Here is a 15,700-nt window from a genome sequence, read left to right as displayed (position 1 = left end):
CTGTGCCAAGGCTGTGGCAAAGCTGAAAAGCCTTTTTGAACAGTTTGCCTTTTGCTATTTCTGTGGGATGCCCCAGAAATGCAGAACAAATCAGTGATATGCTGCAGATCACTGCTTATTCTTGGAAGAGCAGTCCAGTGGCCATAATCGTTCAGGGATTTGTTCTTGTGTTTTCTTTCTCTAAACCACTTCAGGATGTAAGAAACTGCACTCGTGGCTCGCTGTCTGGTGGTTTTGGGGATAGGAAGTCAGTCGCGAGCATCCCCGATCCCTGTGCACTCGTGGCTCCTGGGCTGGCGCACTGGCTACTCCAGCAGGATGCCAGGTTTTCAGAGACCCGCAGCACGTACCTCAGCAGTGAATTTGGCCTGAAGCATTCTGCTGCATGGATTTTCAAATCCCTGTCCTTGCCACCTGGAAAAAAACCCTGGAGGTATGGGAAAAACCAGAAAGCTCCAGCCTGGCCCCTGGGGCACCCTGGTGCCGTGGAAGGGGCAGGAACAAAATGTCTTGCCTTGATTCTGAGAAATCGGACAAATAAGTAATAAATATTCGGAGCAAGGGAGCTGTTCCCCAAAGACGCTGAGGGGCCGCGCACGGGGCGCGGGTGAGGCAGCTGTAAGCGTGCCCGCTGCTGTCACCCCGCTGGGCTTTGAAGCTGCCGGGACCGCGGGAGGGCTGCGGCGCTGGGGAAGCGCGGCGGTTCCCGGTCTCTCCGTGCGCTCCGTCCGCAGCCGCCGATGGGGGCCTTCCCCCTCTCCTCCTTCGCAAGGCGCGTTCCGCTGCAACGGGACGGGGTCGGGCCCGGAGCGTGGGCGGCCGCCGCTCCCCGCCGCCATCGGCCCGCGGGAGCCGCGCCGGGGCCGGGCGGGAAGGCGCACGTGCCGCCCGCCTCCCCTGGCGGCCGCGCCCCGGCCCCGCCCCGCCTCCTGCCGCCGCCCGCGCGGTGCGGGCCTGCCCGCGGCCCTCTGCGGCCCCCGCCGCTCCGCCGCTGCCTGCCAGCGGCTGGCGCGCGGGGCAGCCCCGCCGCTGCCCATTGGCCCGCCGCTCCGGCCAATGAGGCGGCGGGCTGGGGCGCGGCTCTCGCGAGAGCGGCGCGGGCCGGGGCGGCGGAGCCATGTTGCGGGCGGTCGCGGCGCAGCGCCTGCGGCGGGCGGTGAGTGCGGGCGGGGGGAGGCGGCAGGCTGGGCGGGAAGCGCGCGGGCCGAGGGGCTGCGGCCCGCTGAGGGGCTGGCCGCCGCCCGCGGCCGCCCCCCCTCCCGCCGCCCGGGCGGCCGCCCGCCGGGGCGGGGTGGTGCGGGGCGGGGCCGAGGCGAGCCTGGCCGACGGGGCGTGCGGGACGGAGCTCACCCGCAGCCCTCTGCGCGGCCCCGCACCGCGCCTGTTCAGAAGCAAAGTTCGCGCGTGGGTGCGAGCAAGCCGCGGCAGCGGAGCGGCGGGGGGCTGTCCTGTGGCGGAGGCCGGGGGAGCCGCCGGGCAGGCCGGTCGTCTCCGCCCCCCGCGCCGGGCAGGTGTCGCCCTCGCAGCGGCGCGGGGCCCTCGTTACCGCCAGCTCCGCGCACCGTCAGGAAGGCGCTGGCGGCTCCGGGCGCGGCTTTCTGCGGCTTTGAGAGGGCCCGGCGTGTTTCCCAGTCACCCGAGCGCAGCTGCGTAGAAGTGCGGTCGCTGTAACTACCGCGGTCTGCGGACGACGCTGACGTGAACACTTGTTGCTTTTCCATATTGACCTTCATATTGCTCAGCGCTGGGGAGTGCTGGGCTTTTGGAGGCCGTTTGCTGCTTGGCATGTCATGCTGGCCATGTTACCAAATTTAACGACTAGGTGAACTCAAGGTTAGTTTGGGTAGATGATTCATGAAATGCCCTTGAATACCTGTTTGATCTTGTAGCATGCACTAGGAGACACTTAGTCCACTAGAACTGGGTGAAAAGAGCCCTTCTAAACCAGCTTTAAATCTCACAAGTTTCTTTTTGGGCTCTCCAAGCAAGGCTCATACAGGTATTACAGCCCTAAAATAGGAATTATGGATATACTAATCTGTTTCAGGTACTAAGAATGGCTTCCAAGAAAAGCTAAGGCAGACCAGAGCATACATGATCTAGTTAATCTAGAAATTTTAACTGTTGTGATTATGGATGCCTTTCAGTTACTGTTAGGCTGTAGGCGTTGCAGAGCAAAGGTCTTCATGATCTCTGGACCTCATAGGACATACAGTACTGCTATGTAAATAATACTTTGCTCTCGTGATCACTGCACAGTTCAGTTCCACATCCTGGAAACATGAGGTCAGCTCCTTGTTTTTCAGCCATCTGCATCTAAACTCATAAGTTCATAAAATAAAGCAAATAAAACATTGTGCATGTCTTCGCTGTGTAGGTAACAATGTTGTCTGCCAGAGACACAAAGCAGGGTCCAGCACAGCTAACGCTTGTGCAGTTAAAGATTGAATAGTTTAGAGAAGAACAGGATGTGAGAGACAGGGAAGATTGGTGTTGCATAACTTAAAGATGGGAGGACTGAGGAGGAATACAAGACTGCAAATATACAAACGGTCGGTGCAGAGGATGGAAATGGAATAAGCCATCTAGTGAGTTCACTTCCAATAGTGTGTTGTCTGTATTTCAGAAAGCTCCGTTGCTTTGATTTTTTATTAATGGTTTGCATGGGACATATTTGGAAGAGTTCATTCTGCATTACATCTTTCTGTTGCTGCTTCAATTCCCGTGTAATTTTAAGTCTTTATTGTGATTCCTAAATAAACCCTTTTAAAAAGTCTTCATTTATTCTGCTGTTCTTCACCACAGTTACATCTCCCTTTTCAGTTCAGGGGACTCCAGTGTTGTTTTTCTAGTTAGCATTTCCTGGAGTTAAATAGATTCTCAGACCTCTTCTGTAGCCAGACCTGTACCGAGGTTCTATGAGAGGGTCTCTGTGAGATACATAATTCCTGTTAAGCAGTTTAAAAATTTTAATTTCTGGCCAGTTTGCTTCTGCAATGAAGAAAATCAGCTCTTGAGATGACTTCATGGGTCCAGTTAGGTGCTTTTGTGTTGTAATTTTCTATTTCGGTTTCAGTTTCTCTGCAGAGGTTGGGAGACGAGTTTCCTGGGTGAAGTTTCTAGCAGCCTATTTAATATTCATGCATATATGGAGTGTGGGGCCATACAGAACACGCCTGCTGGAAAGACTTCTGGGCTGTCCCATCTTTTGTTCCTGTGTCTGCCGTGTGTGTTACCTGCAGAGCTGATTTCGTAATTCCTGCATTACAACAAGTGTCCTTGGAGCAGGCCGCAGGCCTGGTTTAGTATTGGCTGTAAAGGCCACTGATCCCTGCCTGCTCACCAGCTCACCAAGCAGCAAGCAAAGATTCACAGTGGTTTTGTCTGTGTTTTTTTCCAGCTGTATGTTTTGTAGCATATAAGCAGCAAATCCGTATTTTAAGAAGCGCTGGGCCTGCTTGTGTGCTGTTCAGGTGACCTGTGTATGTGCTGGAAGACCCAATGTATGTACAATTTGCATTGGTGTTGCTGTGAAGAGCAGGTCACCTGTGCAAATTGAGCGAGTACTTTGCGTAGATGGGGTGTTGTCCTCATGTAGGTTTATTTGTGCACATATACTGGGCATGTCCCGATTTCTAATGTTTTGCCAAAACAGTAGCAGTGGGTAGTCTTGGTTATTTTGTCTGAAGTCTAGAAATTCTGGTATTACGCTTAAACTTCACATTCTGCTTGTAAAACGTTGCTGGGTTTCTCAGGTAGGGAGCAAAGAGGCGCTTTGGGGAAACTCGAGATGATGGATTCAGTGAATCCTTTGGTGCTTTGCAAGAGGCTTGATGTATACAGCACATCTAGGCTAATCTTACCACCTTTCAGGCATCTGGAAGTCAGAGTCTAGGTTTGCTCTACAGTGAATGCTGAGGTGGTGGTGGTGAGTTAGAAATTTCAAATGGTTTTCCTTCATAAATATTTATTTTAGTATAAATTGAATTACTGTTGTCATCAGAGAGGAAATGAAGAGGTTTCTGCTGTAAGGGGAACATGGGTGCATAGCTTCAATTTATGTCTAAACTTTGGTGAAATAAATGTCCAGTTCTACTGGTTGCTGGCAGATGTGTTTGTAATTTACTGGCATGCTTAGAGAAGCCACTCGATTGCCCAGGTTTGTAGGATGTTTAACTGTAATTGATTTCTTTGGATAGCTTGATTTTTCCAGAGCTTTCCAGGAACCTTCTGTGGCACAAGTGCTGAGAGCTGTTTCCTCTTGAATTGTTCTTTTCAATAAATTGGTTGTTCTGTGTGTCTTATCTCTTGTGCTTTTTATCCTTGCTGTTAGCTGGTTACATTATATTCAACCTCCCTATTTTATCTAGGCTTCAGAGTAGGCATCCTGCCCGAGTACAGGTGGAGAAATTAGGTCAGTGAAATAATGAGCTCTTCTTGCCCATGCGCAGCTGGACAAGTTAGTGCATCAAAATAACTACCTGTCCTTTTCATTGGCTTACTGCAGATTCTCAGTTTTCACATGTGACTGGATGAATTACCCTCTGCTTTTACTGCAGAATCCCTATTACAACAAACAAAAGTCAGTTTGTTTTGGTTTTGTTTACTTAAAAAAATTTTTACATGTGTTGGTATATTAAAAAATTCAGACTCACATAGGAATCTTATTTGTCATCCAGTATTTTTACACAAGATCTAGAATGTGACTTTTATTTTAAATCTGGTCTTGTCTTTCTGTTCAGAAATGTGATGCATGTAGGTATAAAGTGACCCTCTGGTGTGTGGTTCCCACAAATACAAAATGTGGGATTGTCAGTTTAGAAATAATACCTAGTTATAGTGCTATATCTTATATATATATATATATATATATTACTATAGTGGATATAGTAATATATATATATATATATATTACTATAGTGGATATAGTAATATCCAGTCTGCTCAGGCAACATCCGTTGCTCTTACTCTTTTTTGGCTAAAAAAAAATATTTCTCAGTTTATTCTAGAATCGTTTGACAGAATGATGTAGAGCTCCCACGGTGGTGCAGTACTTAATTTAGGGAAAAGATCGTAATATGGTCAGAATTAAGTGTGTTTAAAATGCATGCGGCTCCCTGCAGAAATTCAAAAACTTCAGAATCTTTCAGGAGCGTGGTCCACTTTACCCTGTGACATGACTAGAAATCCTAGGAAAAGTGGGCTTTTTGCCACAAAAACATGGATTTATTTTTCAAACGGTGACTGAAATCTTGTAACTTTTATTGCAAATGATGTATGAAAGATAATAAAAAATATGGTGTCTGATCTGTATTGAAAATAAATATTTTATTAGTTATTATTATTATATATAATTAATATTTACAATAATTATTAACAAAAGATTGTTACTGGCAATTGGCTTCAAATGATCCTAGAATCTTTCATCATAACAAATAACAAAGCGTAAAAGATGAAGTGCAGAGCACTTTTACAAGAATCCTTACTGTTTTAATCAAAATGACAAATTACAATACTGATTCTGCAAAAAGTTATCATCGTATTTTTATTTTTACACTGTGATTAGCTTCAGGGACATGCTCAGGATTTGCTTTCTCTGTGTGAAGTTTTTAGCATGTTGGTAGGCTTTGTGTGACTGAAGTCCATGTCCAAATTCTATTTGGACTCTTGAGATTTTCTGAAGCTCTTTTTACTAGTTTAAGTGGTGGGTAAGTACCTATTGGCATGAGGGGATACGGGGTCAGAATACATGTCTAAAAAAGGTAGTATCTGGCTGTGCAGTCTTAAGTGTTGTGTTAGTATTTGTGCCTTGGTCATATTAATGAATGTATTTTGTTTTCCATGTGTTCCATGTTACATTGATCATAACTTGATCTTGATAGCTTGGTGTAGGCTTTGTGTAGGATGAACAAAGACTTGAAGGATGATACTCCCATTCCCACCCCAAACGTTTTCCTTACCCTAGTAAGGAATCTTGGAGGAATAATGCTTTTTCCAGGTTCACCTGAAAATTAGAGAAGAAAGTCTTAGAGCTCAGAATATTTTGGTTTGGTTTTGTGGCAGTTCTTTGTCGTTTTTCTCTTCACCCCCACCCCACATTTCATTTTTGCTTTAAAGACTGTGTGTGGATTCTTTATTGGTCAGAATTATTTATTTAAGGAACACTGAATTGTGGTGGTAGACAAACTGATCAAGTGTCAAATGTTTTAAGGGGAAAATAGAAAAAAATGAACCTGTTGTTATCAACAGTTCTGTTAGTGTTTTTAGACTCTGAGCCTTTTTGCTACTTAAGTGTCATCCTGCCACTGCATACAATTTTGCCTTTATACGTAACTAATGAAAAAAGTGTGTTCTGTAGGTAGATTTTGGCTAAAACCTATAGTAAAAAACAAAAAACCCCAATGACCACAAAAAAACCAAGTAAGTATTTATTTGCTACCCTCAATTTTTCTTGTGTCTTAGTCTTGCTGGTTTAATCTTTAAGGTACTTAATTACATTGATCAACTGAGCTTGAATGTAATGTATTAAAATATTTTTCTTAATATTGTTCAATATTTTCCTGTGGAAGTTTCAGGTTAAACACAGCATGTTAGAGATATGCTGAAGTCAAGCAAGTTTATACCTTTTCTTAACACCTACTTAATAAAAATCATCTAGACTTAGCCTGTTTTGTTTGACAGCAGTGTTTTACAGTTTGTATAATTGATAACTTTCTGCTCTTAGGAACAGGTTTTTGCTTAAATGATAAGTATCAAACTCCTCTCTCCTTCTTTCTTATTTCTTTCTTTAAAGGGATTGCTGCTCCAGAGGTTTCAGAGTACATTAGTCATAGCAGAACACAACAATGAGACTCTTACACCCATTACACTAAATACTGTCACAGCGGCAAAAAGCCTTGGAGGTGAAGTTTCTTGTTTAGTAGCTGGTACCAGCTGCGACAAGGTAGGAAACGCTATTTTCATATGAATGAAATAATGAATGCGGTGAAACACTTGGTAGCATCTTGGTCCGCCTGAAAAATAATCTGTAGCGAAGAGAACTATGCCAGGAATCGCTAATCTGCCAGAAACGTCCTGCGTTTGAACTGCTTCTCTTCTGAAGTGAAAATAGATTTCATTTCACAAGTGAGAATATCAGTATCACCTGTTACAAGCTTAAGTGAGCAAATTTTTATGGGACCAATTAACTTCTAAAATAATATTTCCCTGTAAAGTTTCAAAGACAAACATAGCAGTGCTAAGAACTTCGGAAAAAAAACTTGCACTTTTTCAGATGGCAACCAGAAGAAGTGAAACAGGACAGTGACAAATAGGGCTTCTGAGCATCTTGGGTTTACTAGCCAACTAGTAGCGTAGTAAGAGTGTTTGCAACCTACAATTCTGAAATCGGTGCTGCTTGACTTTGTCATATAGGTCACGTCTTAAAAAAGTTTCTTGTAAGTTAACTGTTGTATTGTTAGTCTAAATTTTATGTGCAAAGTCTAGAGACAATATAGTTACTACATTAGTGATACTTTCATTCCAGCATGATGTACTCTTGTTTGAACAGTAAATGTAGAAATAATTATGCCTCATATTTCTCATAGTAGGCTCTTGTTCATGGATTGTTATTCTGAAAGCAGTCTGTAGTATCTTATGCAGGCGGCATACTTAGGGCAGCTAATTCACAAATAGGTGGAGAAACCTCAGTGGCTATTCTAAAGTGAGACCCAGGTGTTCTGAGGTGGAGACCCAGAGGCAAATATTTATCTAGATCAAGAAAATGGAAAAAAATATTTAATTTTGCCTGATATGTGAGCCTTTGATCTTTCCTTATTCTTTGGCACTCACATAGTAGAAGAATGGATCGGGAATTTTTTTTTGTTTGTTTTTTTAATACTAAGTATATGGTGTCTATTTGGCAACATATGTCATGGTGGGAAAAAGTACTTCACAAAAAATGAAGGTTTGCAGTTTTTTAAAAGTTTCTTTGTAAGAATCTGAATTGGTAGGACAAGAGAGCCATTTACTCAAGCAGATACTCTGTAGCAGCTATTATGGAATTGTTATTTATTTCCTTTTGTTAATTTTTGAGGGTAAACTGATACTCAGCAAACTCAGTAAAACTGCGCTAGTCCTGGGACAATGCATGTGGTCTCCAGACACTGCTGTCAGTCCTCTCTGATCTGCAACAACCCTTTTATCATTGAAACGTCAGTTCTGCAAATTTAAAAGAAAAAATGCATAAATACAGAATTGACAATATACATCACATCAGTAGGCAGAGAGTCAGCTGCAAGCAAAAGATGGCTCCTAAAATTTGAACAAAGATCATAACATCACCGTACTTCTGTATTTGCATTGTATGTTGTGTGGTAGATATCAGCTGATTTAAAAAGAAAGTAGGATTGGTTTCTTGATGATTTTATCAGAATACTGAGCAGTAATCCTCAAGTGTGATTGTTATCGGCTGTTGTAATAAATCATGAGATCGTTGTGTAATCCTGCATACAGGAGGCAAGCTTTCCTGTGTTTGATTTGCTTTGCAGTTTTCTTATCCACAGAATTAATTTTCATTATCCCATAAGGCACTATGCTATGAGTCAGAACATACACATTTTGTTCCATCAGGTTTGTTCTGCTTTCGAAATTCACATACTTTTGTGTTCCAGTTTGAACTATCTATAGGCTGTGAGCTCTTTGCAGCAGGGACTCTCTCTTGTTACTTGGTTGTGGTGCCTGTTATAATACAAACTAATAATTAATTTGTAATCATAGGTAGCACAAGAACTCAGCAAAGTGCAGGGTGTTGCAAAAGTTCTAGTGGCTCAGCATGATGTGTACAAGGGATTTCTAGCAGGTGAGAGTTGTTCTTACCTATTGACAAAAATAATGGTATTTATATTTGTGATTGAGAATAAGATAGTTGTAAATTTTGAGCAATATATTTTTATCCTCAGAGGAGCTGACTCCCTTGATTTTGGAAACTCATAAAAAATTTAATTACACCCACATTTGTGCTGGAGCATCTGCCTTCGGGAAGGTAAGTAGATCAAAGTGCATAAAAAAATAAAATGTCTTGTAGAAAAGAGACACGTGTCTGAGAGTATGAGTCAAAGACCTGAGAGAGGTCAGCTGTGGACAGTTTCAAATTTTCAAAAAATGTTACAGTAGTTCACTTAAGAAGTCATTAGTTAGAAACACTGATTCATGTCTGAGTTTTATTATGGGCTGACTTGGACAAAGGAACAGTATGGTAGAAATATAATATTTAGTGGTAACCAGCTAGTTCTGTGTACACAAGGCAAAATGTGCAATAACACAAAATAGATTAAGTGATCTGAAAGCATTATGAAAATTGTAAGGAGAAGTACAGTAAATTGAGATGAAAAATGTATGATAGGCGGGTTGAAATGAAAGTGCGCAGACATTGGAAGCATGTTTCTTTGGAGAAGGGGAATTGCTTCTGTGGTGTAGGTCATGTACATTGAAGCGTCTGTAAATATATATGAATAACACAGATCCAAGTCAGCCTAGCCAGGATGTTTTTAAATGAAAATACAGTTTTTCAAAACTTATTTTTTAAGCAGTGTGTTTTTAAGTACACAGGGAGCCTCAGTACTGACAATCTGGTCAATGTTGCGGTGCAGTTAAATTAGAGGAAAAAGGATACTTCAGAAATCTTGCCGATGTAGGATGAATAATGACATCAGCCTTCCATCTGACTACTTTCACTTCCAATCGATATCAATCAGTATACTTGTTATTTTGTTAAGAGAAATCTTTACATACCTTAAGACTTAGCGTTTTTTAATTTTATCTTTTATTTTTGATCTGCAGTATCTTAGTAAAGGTTAATAGCTTTTGCTTGAAAGCTTGTGCTTCCATTTTTGACTGCTTGATGTGAGTAAAGATTTCAGAAGTGGGCCCTTTGTGTTGTACCAAATTGGGGTGGGTGGCGGGTAAGCAAAGCTCTTGCTATCGTTAATTTCTTAATGATTTATGTTGCTTTTTATCCTCCTTCCCATTCGTAAAGGTGCTAAGTAATTTCCCAGTGTCAATTTCAGAGCAAGAGAATATTTGAATATTAATTTTTAAAATAAAATTTTTGGGGCTTTTGGGGGGTGAGTGTGACTTTTGGGTTTTTTTCCTATTGTCTTTGGTAACTAGCTTACAAAAATGCTTTTTTTTTTTTCCCCCTTGAAGTGCAAAGAACTCAGCAATCCATAATTGTCAATTTTCAGAGTAAATTGCATCTATATTTATTTTTAAAGTATTGAAGCAAATAAGCCTCCTAATTTAAGATATTAAATTAAGGGTTTACTTATGGTAAGTCACATAAAATGTCTAATGTTATTACAATAATGGGATTTTATTTGGCTGCTAAAGCTAAATGAGTAGCCCTAAAAAAATCTTACAGTTGTATGTGCCTTCTTACTTACAGACAGCATTATATGAAGTGAAAATCAGGACAGCAGGCATTTTTTTATTGACCATGTGAATTTTACTTAGCATTTACTTTGCTAACTTTTAATCTTTGACTTCTAGAATCTTATTCCCAGAGTGGCTGGCAAACTTGATGTTGCCCCTGTTTCTGACATTATTGAAATTCAGTCACCAGACACTTTTGTAAGAACTATCTATGCAGGTGGGTAATCAGAGAAGGTAAGTGGTATTTGTGCAATAAAGGACCCAACATTGATAACTCTTCTACATAACCCTGTTGCTACAACCTTGGAATATGACAGGAATTCTCACTTTATAATATGAATTGCTGTGGTTCATAAAAATGAAACCTGGTAATGGACATGATGCTTCATGTGTGAGAAAGCAAGTAATCCTAACAGCTTTGGTACTGTCAGTTAGAAACCAGGTCTGTTGCTTTAATTAATAGTATTTGGTAATGTCCTTTATACATACAGCATTTCTTTGGTAATTTACTTCTGATCAGATTTTGTAAAATGTAAGACATTAATTGTCCAACTTTATTTAATATGACTAGCATTAATTCTGATTTAAGATACCACAGGGTTATTTTTCCTAATTATGAAGACATTGAACTAATTATTTACAACATTTCATGGACTTAATTTGCAATTCTTTTTTCAGTCTTTTTTCTCTAATGCTTGTCTGATGCTGTGTTTTAATTTAGGTATGAGCTTATTAGCTTGTGTTTCTTAATTTTACTGTACAAGATTGTACCAATGTGGTATTACATTTTGAGTTGCATTACCAGAATGTGGTTTTGTGTTGCACTTTTAAGCTGCTTCCCAGGAATTCAGTTTCAAGATGACTTTGTTTATGAATAGCTGGTGTTGCAGCTTTTTTCTTTTTTAGTGTTCCCTGCAGCCTCCAGTGTGAAGTAAATACTTTGTAGTATATATTGTTGAGAGAAACACAATCGCACAGGTACTTGGGGCAGGCCTCGTTGTCTTCTGTTCTGATGAATTCATACAACAGGATAAAACATCTACTTTGAATTATACACACTCTTCATGTTTAAAAATGACACTTTCAACGTTGGGTTGTGGCCCCCTGCTTCTGAAATTTAAAAGCTCATTTGTAAGAGATTATTTGAATGCTTTATATCCTTCAAATATAGAAGATTTGTTATCGTACTTGGAAACAGGAAGCTAAAAAGTTAAATTACACTATTTGTAATCTATGTTTATTAAGTGCCAAGGTTTCATATTTTTTAGTCATCTAAAACTGCAATTTTGGGAAGTAACTTTCTGAATGTTGTCTGTTCTAGTAGAACTGCTAATGTGTTTCTGACACTAACTTTATTTGTTTTTTAAAAAGCATAGTATGTCTGATTATCTTCTTCACAAGTATAATGTGGGCTTTTTGTTTGTTTAGGAAATATTCTTTGCACCGTGCAGTGTGATGAAGCAGTTAAAGTATTTACTGTACGGGGAACTTCTTTTGAGGCTGCACCAACAAGTGGAGGTAGTGCCAGTTTAGAAAAGCGTGAGTATTTGTTTTGGTTGTTTGTTGTTTCATGTAGTAGAGTTGGTTTTGCTCACTGCATGGTGATGTTTTGCAGAAGTATGTATCAAAACAAACTGATTGCTATAACTGTGTACCTTTATGCTTTTAATACAGATACTTGCACTTTTTAGTGGTGTCTAGTAAGGGAAGATATGGTTTATCTGCTCACTTGCTACTTCTTCTTTGACCAGAAACTGAGATTATTTGTACTGAAATCTGTGCCTCTTTCACTTGCTGCTTAATCCTCGAGAATCTTGAAACTTTTCCTTTTTTAACTTAGAGCTGCTTCAGTGGCCAGATTGGTGTTCAAAGCAAGATTGAGCAAAAATAAAACTCACTGGCTATCCACAGTTTTGGTTTATAATTGGTCATATTTCATTTGAGATAGGTTATTACAGTGTCTAGCTAAATTAGTAGCAGTTTAAATTGATTCGAGAACACCCGTTTGTTGTTTCAGATTGGTTTTAACTAAATTGGTTTAATTTATTGTTTCAATGAAGCCGGTGTAGCTTTGATAGTAAGAGAAATCCAGTTACAGAATCACAAAATAGTTGAAGTTGGATGGTACCTCTTGAGATTTAGTCCAACCCCCCTGGAGCAGTAGGTTGCTCAGGACTATGTCCAGTCAGGTTTGGCGTGTCTCCACAGATGCAGACTTCTAAACCACTCTGGGAAACCTGCTCCAGTGTTTGATCACCTCTACTGCTTTTTGCTGTGGGCCTTTTCATGACTGTGCTGTAAATGCAGCAGAGGCGATCGATCATTAGTAACCTGCTGCACGAGTGTGTTCATCCCAGTCCTCGTGCTTTTTCTCTGTGGCTTAGTACCTGCCCCTGAACCATCCTGTATTTCTTAACATCTGGATGTTAGGGAACGAATGCTGCTTGGTACTTGAGTAGAGTATTGCATTGTCATTGCACTGCTTAATTGGCTTGTTTGCCTGTCTTAAGAACCACACTTCCTGTGCTGGGTTGGTATCAATGTATTACTTACACAACAGACCTTCATTTTAGTGCAGTTTGTACTTTAGGTTACTTAAACACAACTAATGACAGAGGCTTATAAGTCAGAGTCACAGAGCTATTACTTACAGTAGTTAAAAGCTTGTGGTAGAATTGGTTACAGAACTGAGCTTTTGCATTAAGTTTAAGCTGAAATTTACGAGGTTGAAAATACAGGCTTTATCCTTTGTCTTGTGAATGTTTTTCTTCTGGGCAATGCAGTAACCCCTCCACCGCCAGTTGGTTTGTCTGAATGGATTGAGCAGAAGTTGACAAAAAGCGATCGACCAGAGCTTACTAGTGCAAAAGTGGTCGTATCAGGTGGTAAGTAGATAATACTAAAACTGTGTAATGTCGCATTGAAGTAATGGTACATCTTGATTAAATAATATCTATAGCAGAACCCTATAATGTGATACATTAAAAAAAATATTATGATGTAATTCTGAAATAGGGCATAGGGGCCAGCGGGAATGCACCTAACATGTTTGTTTTGTGTAGAGGCAAAACATGAGTTTAACATATGCTAGTAGGCTTTTTAAGAGCATTGTCATATTTGTGAGTCCCTGTAAAATTAGAGCAAAATGAAGTGGTTTTAGATCCAAATCTGTCATCATTGCTAAGCATTACAGGCAGTCCAAAAATTAGTAAGTAATGGCTTTAATAATTTCAAAAATCATTGTTTGTATTCTGCTCTTCAGGTATGAAGTGATGGGCTGTAATTTTTACTGTAAGCCTGTGGCTAAAAAATTATTCCTTAGCTATCCCAATACAGAGTTTTGTACCTAAAGCCAGCAGAGGGAGCACAAATTGGTAAAAAAAAAAATCCCATTTCCCCGATTTCAGAGAATGATCTTGATGGTGCTGTGTGCAGGAAGTAAACTAGGCAGTGGTGTTGGTTTATATGCATGAAATAATATTAATTGCAAAGACAAAAGCTAAATCTCCAAAAGTTAAATACTATTTAATAACAGATCCAAAAATACTCCATGCAGGCATATATTTGTGTCTTTGCAAACACAAATACTCATACAGAAAATATGTAGGCAATAAAAAAAAATCTTAAAGCAAATTATGTTCTTTATCTTTTTTGTTCTTAACTTTTAAGGGAGAGGCTTGAAGAGCGGTGAAAATTTTAAATTGTTGTATGATCTTGCAGATCAATTACATGCTGCAGGTAAACTTGTTTTGCTCCATGTTGTTTGTTTTTTTTTTTTTAACCCTGGTTATTATATTTCAAAGGTCACATTAAAAACAATGTTCATCTTAAGGCTTTTATTTTCATGTCTCAGTCAAATTCTTAACATCCTTTTACTGTACTTGTAGATAAAGTTTTGTCTTGTCCTTGTGGTCTTTTGTGTATTTAAGTGCCTGTCTATGGAGCAAAATACTAAACTCTAATATTTCCTGTCCTCAAATCTCCAGAACACAAGCTCACAAACGAAAAGTGAAGTTGCATAAATTAAAAATTGGTCCTAGCTTACTCTGAAGAGCTGATATTTTCTTCATACATCGTTATATACTACTCCTTTACTGAATCCGTTTCACAGCTCTTGTAGTCTGAGTGGCTCTGTCTCTTTGTTATGCTTTTGTACGAACAGGAGGAAACTCACCATGTACAGTGTTTCAGCAAAATATTTTAAGGAAAGGTTGAAAGAGAAGGAGGAACTGTTTGCATTAACATTTTAACTACATTAGTTTTAGATTTCACATGTAATAATAAATTTACAGTTCTACATGAATGGCTTTGTTCTTAAATTGGTGGCTTCACTAACTAAACGTCTATGTGGCATTTTCAAGTTTACTTTGATATTTTTCTTCACTATGCCTGACTTTTGAGCTCCACAGCAGTGTAAGATGGCACATGTGTTCAGTTCAAACTTGGAGGAACATTATGGGAAGGCATTTATGGGAAAATCCTCTTTTGACAAAGCAACAAGAGAAAATAATGGCAATATGCCAGACTGAAATCCTCGGTTTAAAATATATGGCCCTTTGGTGCTGGGAGTGAGGATTTCCTGTTGCTTATGAAGTGCATTAGCACTTAGTGTTTGGAAGTTTCAGCCAGTGGTATAGGGAGGGATTACTATAAGAGCTTTTAAGAGGGAAGTTTCTAAATACATGCCCTTACAGTGTGGGACTCTTCAGTAAAAAACGTGTGCTTTTATGGTGATAGAAATTTGGCTCGCTAATATTTTAAAAGAAAACATTGGAAATATTTTCTTTCAACTAGTTGGAGCTTCCCGTGCAGCTGTTGATGCTGGCTTTGTTCCTAATGACATGCAAGTTGGACAGACGGGCAAAATAGTAGCACCAGTAAGTATGGAAATATCTTTCATACAAGAGCTGTGATGTTTTCTAGCATAGATTTTCCTTCAAATCAAATGCTTAGAAATGAGCTAAGTCTTAATACTGAGCCTAACAGGAAAATCTTAGTGTGCCCATTGTCATAGTGTCACTTGACTATGCATTTACAAAACTACAGCAGCAAGCTGTGATGTAAAGCTCTATTTTGGGTCAGTCGGAAGGGTTCTGGAGACATTTTTGTCAGAGGTTTTGTGTGCTGGATTTTTTTTATAGTTGCCTGTACTGAACCTTTTTTCGTTTTCTAACAGTTATTGTTGATATGCTGAAAGATATCATTGCCAACATAAAATTGAAATTATTGCTATGGGAAGAGCATTTTTTCATTTTTTTACAGGTGATGATTTGTATTTTAAGTTTTGGTA

General features: G+C 40.1%; 1 protein-coding gene across 2 annotated transcripts in view; it reads left to right on the top strand.

Annotated features, from left to right (window-relative positions):
* Nucleotides 1–999: 999 nt before the first annotated feature.
* The window catches only part of ETFA (electron transfer flavoprotein subunit alpha), a 31,000-nt gene continuing 16,299 nt past the window's right edge, over nucleotides 1,000–15,700 (top strand). Inside the window, exons 1-9 of one of the 2 annotated variants that reach the window (XM_055715615.1) lie at nucleotides 1,000–1,156; nucleotides 6,794–6,943; nucleotides 8,758–8,839; nucleotides 8,940–9,022; nucleotides 10,528–10,627; nucleotides 11,839–11,949; nucleotides 13,194–13,295; nucleotides 14,080–14,148; nucleotides 15,205–15,287. In XM_055715615.1, coding sequence (XP_055571590.1) covers nucleotides 1,118–1,156; nucleotides 6,794–6,943; nucleotides 8,758–8,839; nucleotides 8,940–9,022; nucleotides 10,528–10,627; nucleotides 11,839–11,949; nucleotides 13,194–13,295; nucleotides 14,080–14,148; nucleotides 15,205–15,287 — 819 coding nt within the window. In that variant the 5' untranslated portion in view covers nucleotides 1,000–1,117. The remainder of the gene's footprint in view (nucleotides 1,157–6,793; nucleotides 6,944–8,757; nucleotides 8,840–8,939; nucleotides 9,023–10,527; nucleotides 10,628–11,838; nucleotides 11,950–13,193; nucleotides 13,296–14,079; nucleotides 14,149–15,204; nucleotides 15,288–15,700) is intronic. The other variant, XM_055715614.1, reaches the window with a different exon arrangement.

The sequence above is a fragment of the Falco cherrug genome, chromosome 7, assembly GCF_023634085.1.
Source record: "Falco cherrug isolate bFalChe1 chromosome 7, bFalChe1.pri, whole genome shotgun sequence".
Lineage (NCBI taxonomy): Eukaryota > Metazoa > Chordata > Aves > Falconiformes > Falconidae > Falco > Falco cherrug.
This window is presented reverse-complemented; position numbering and strand designations above follow the sequence as displayed.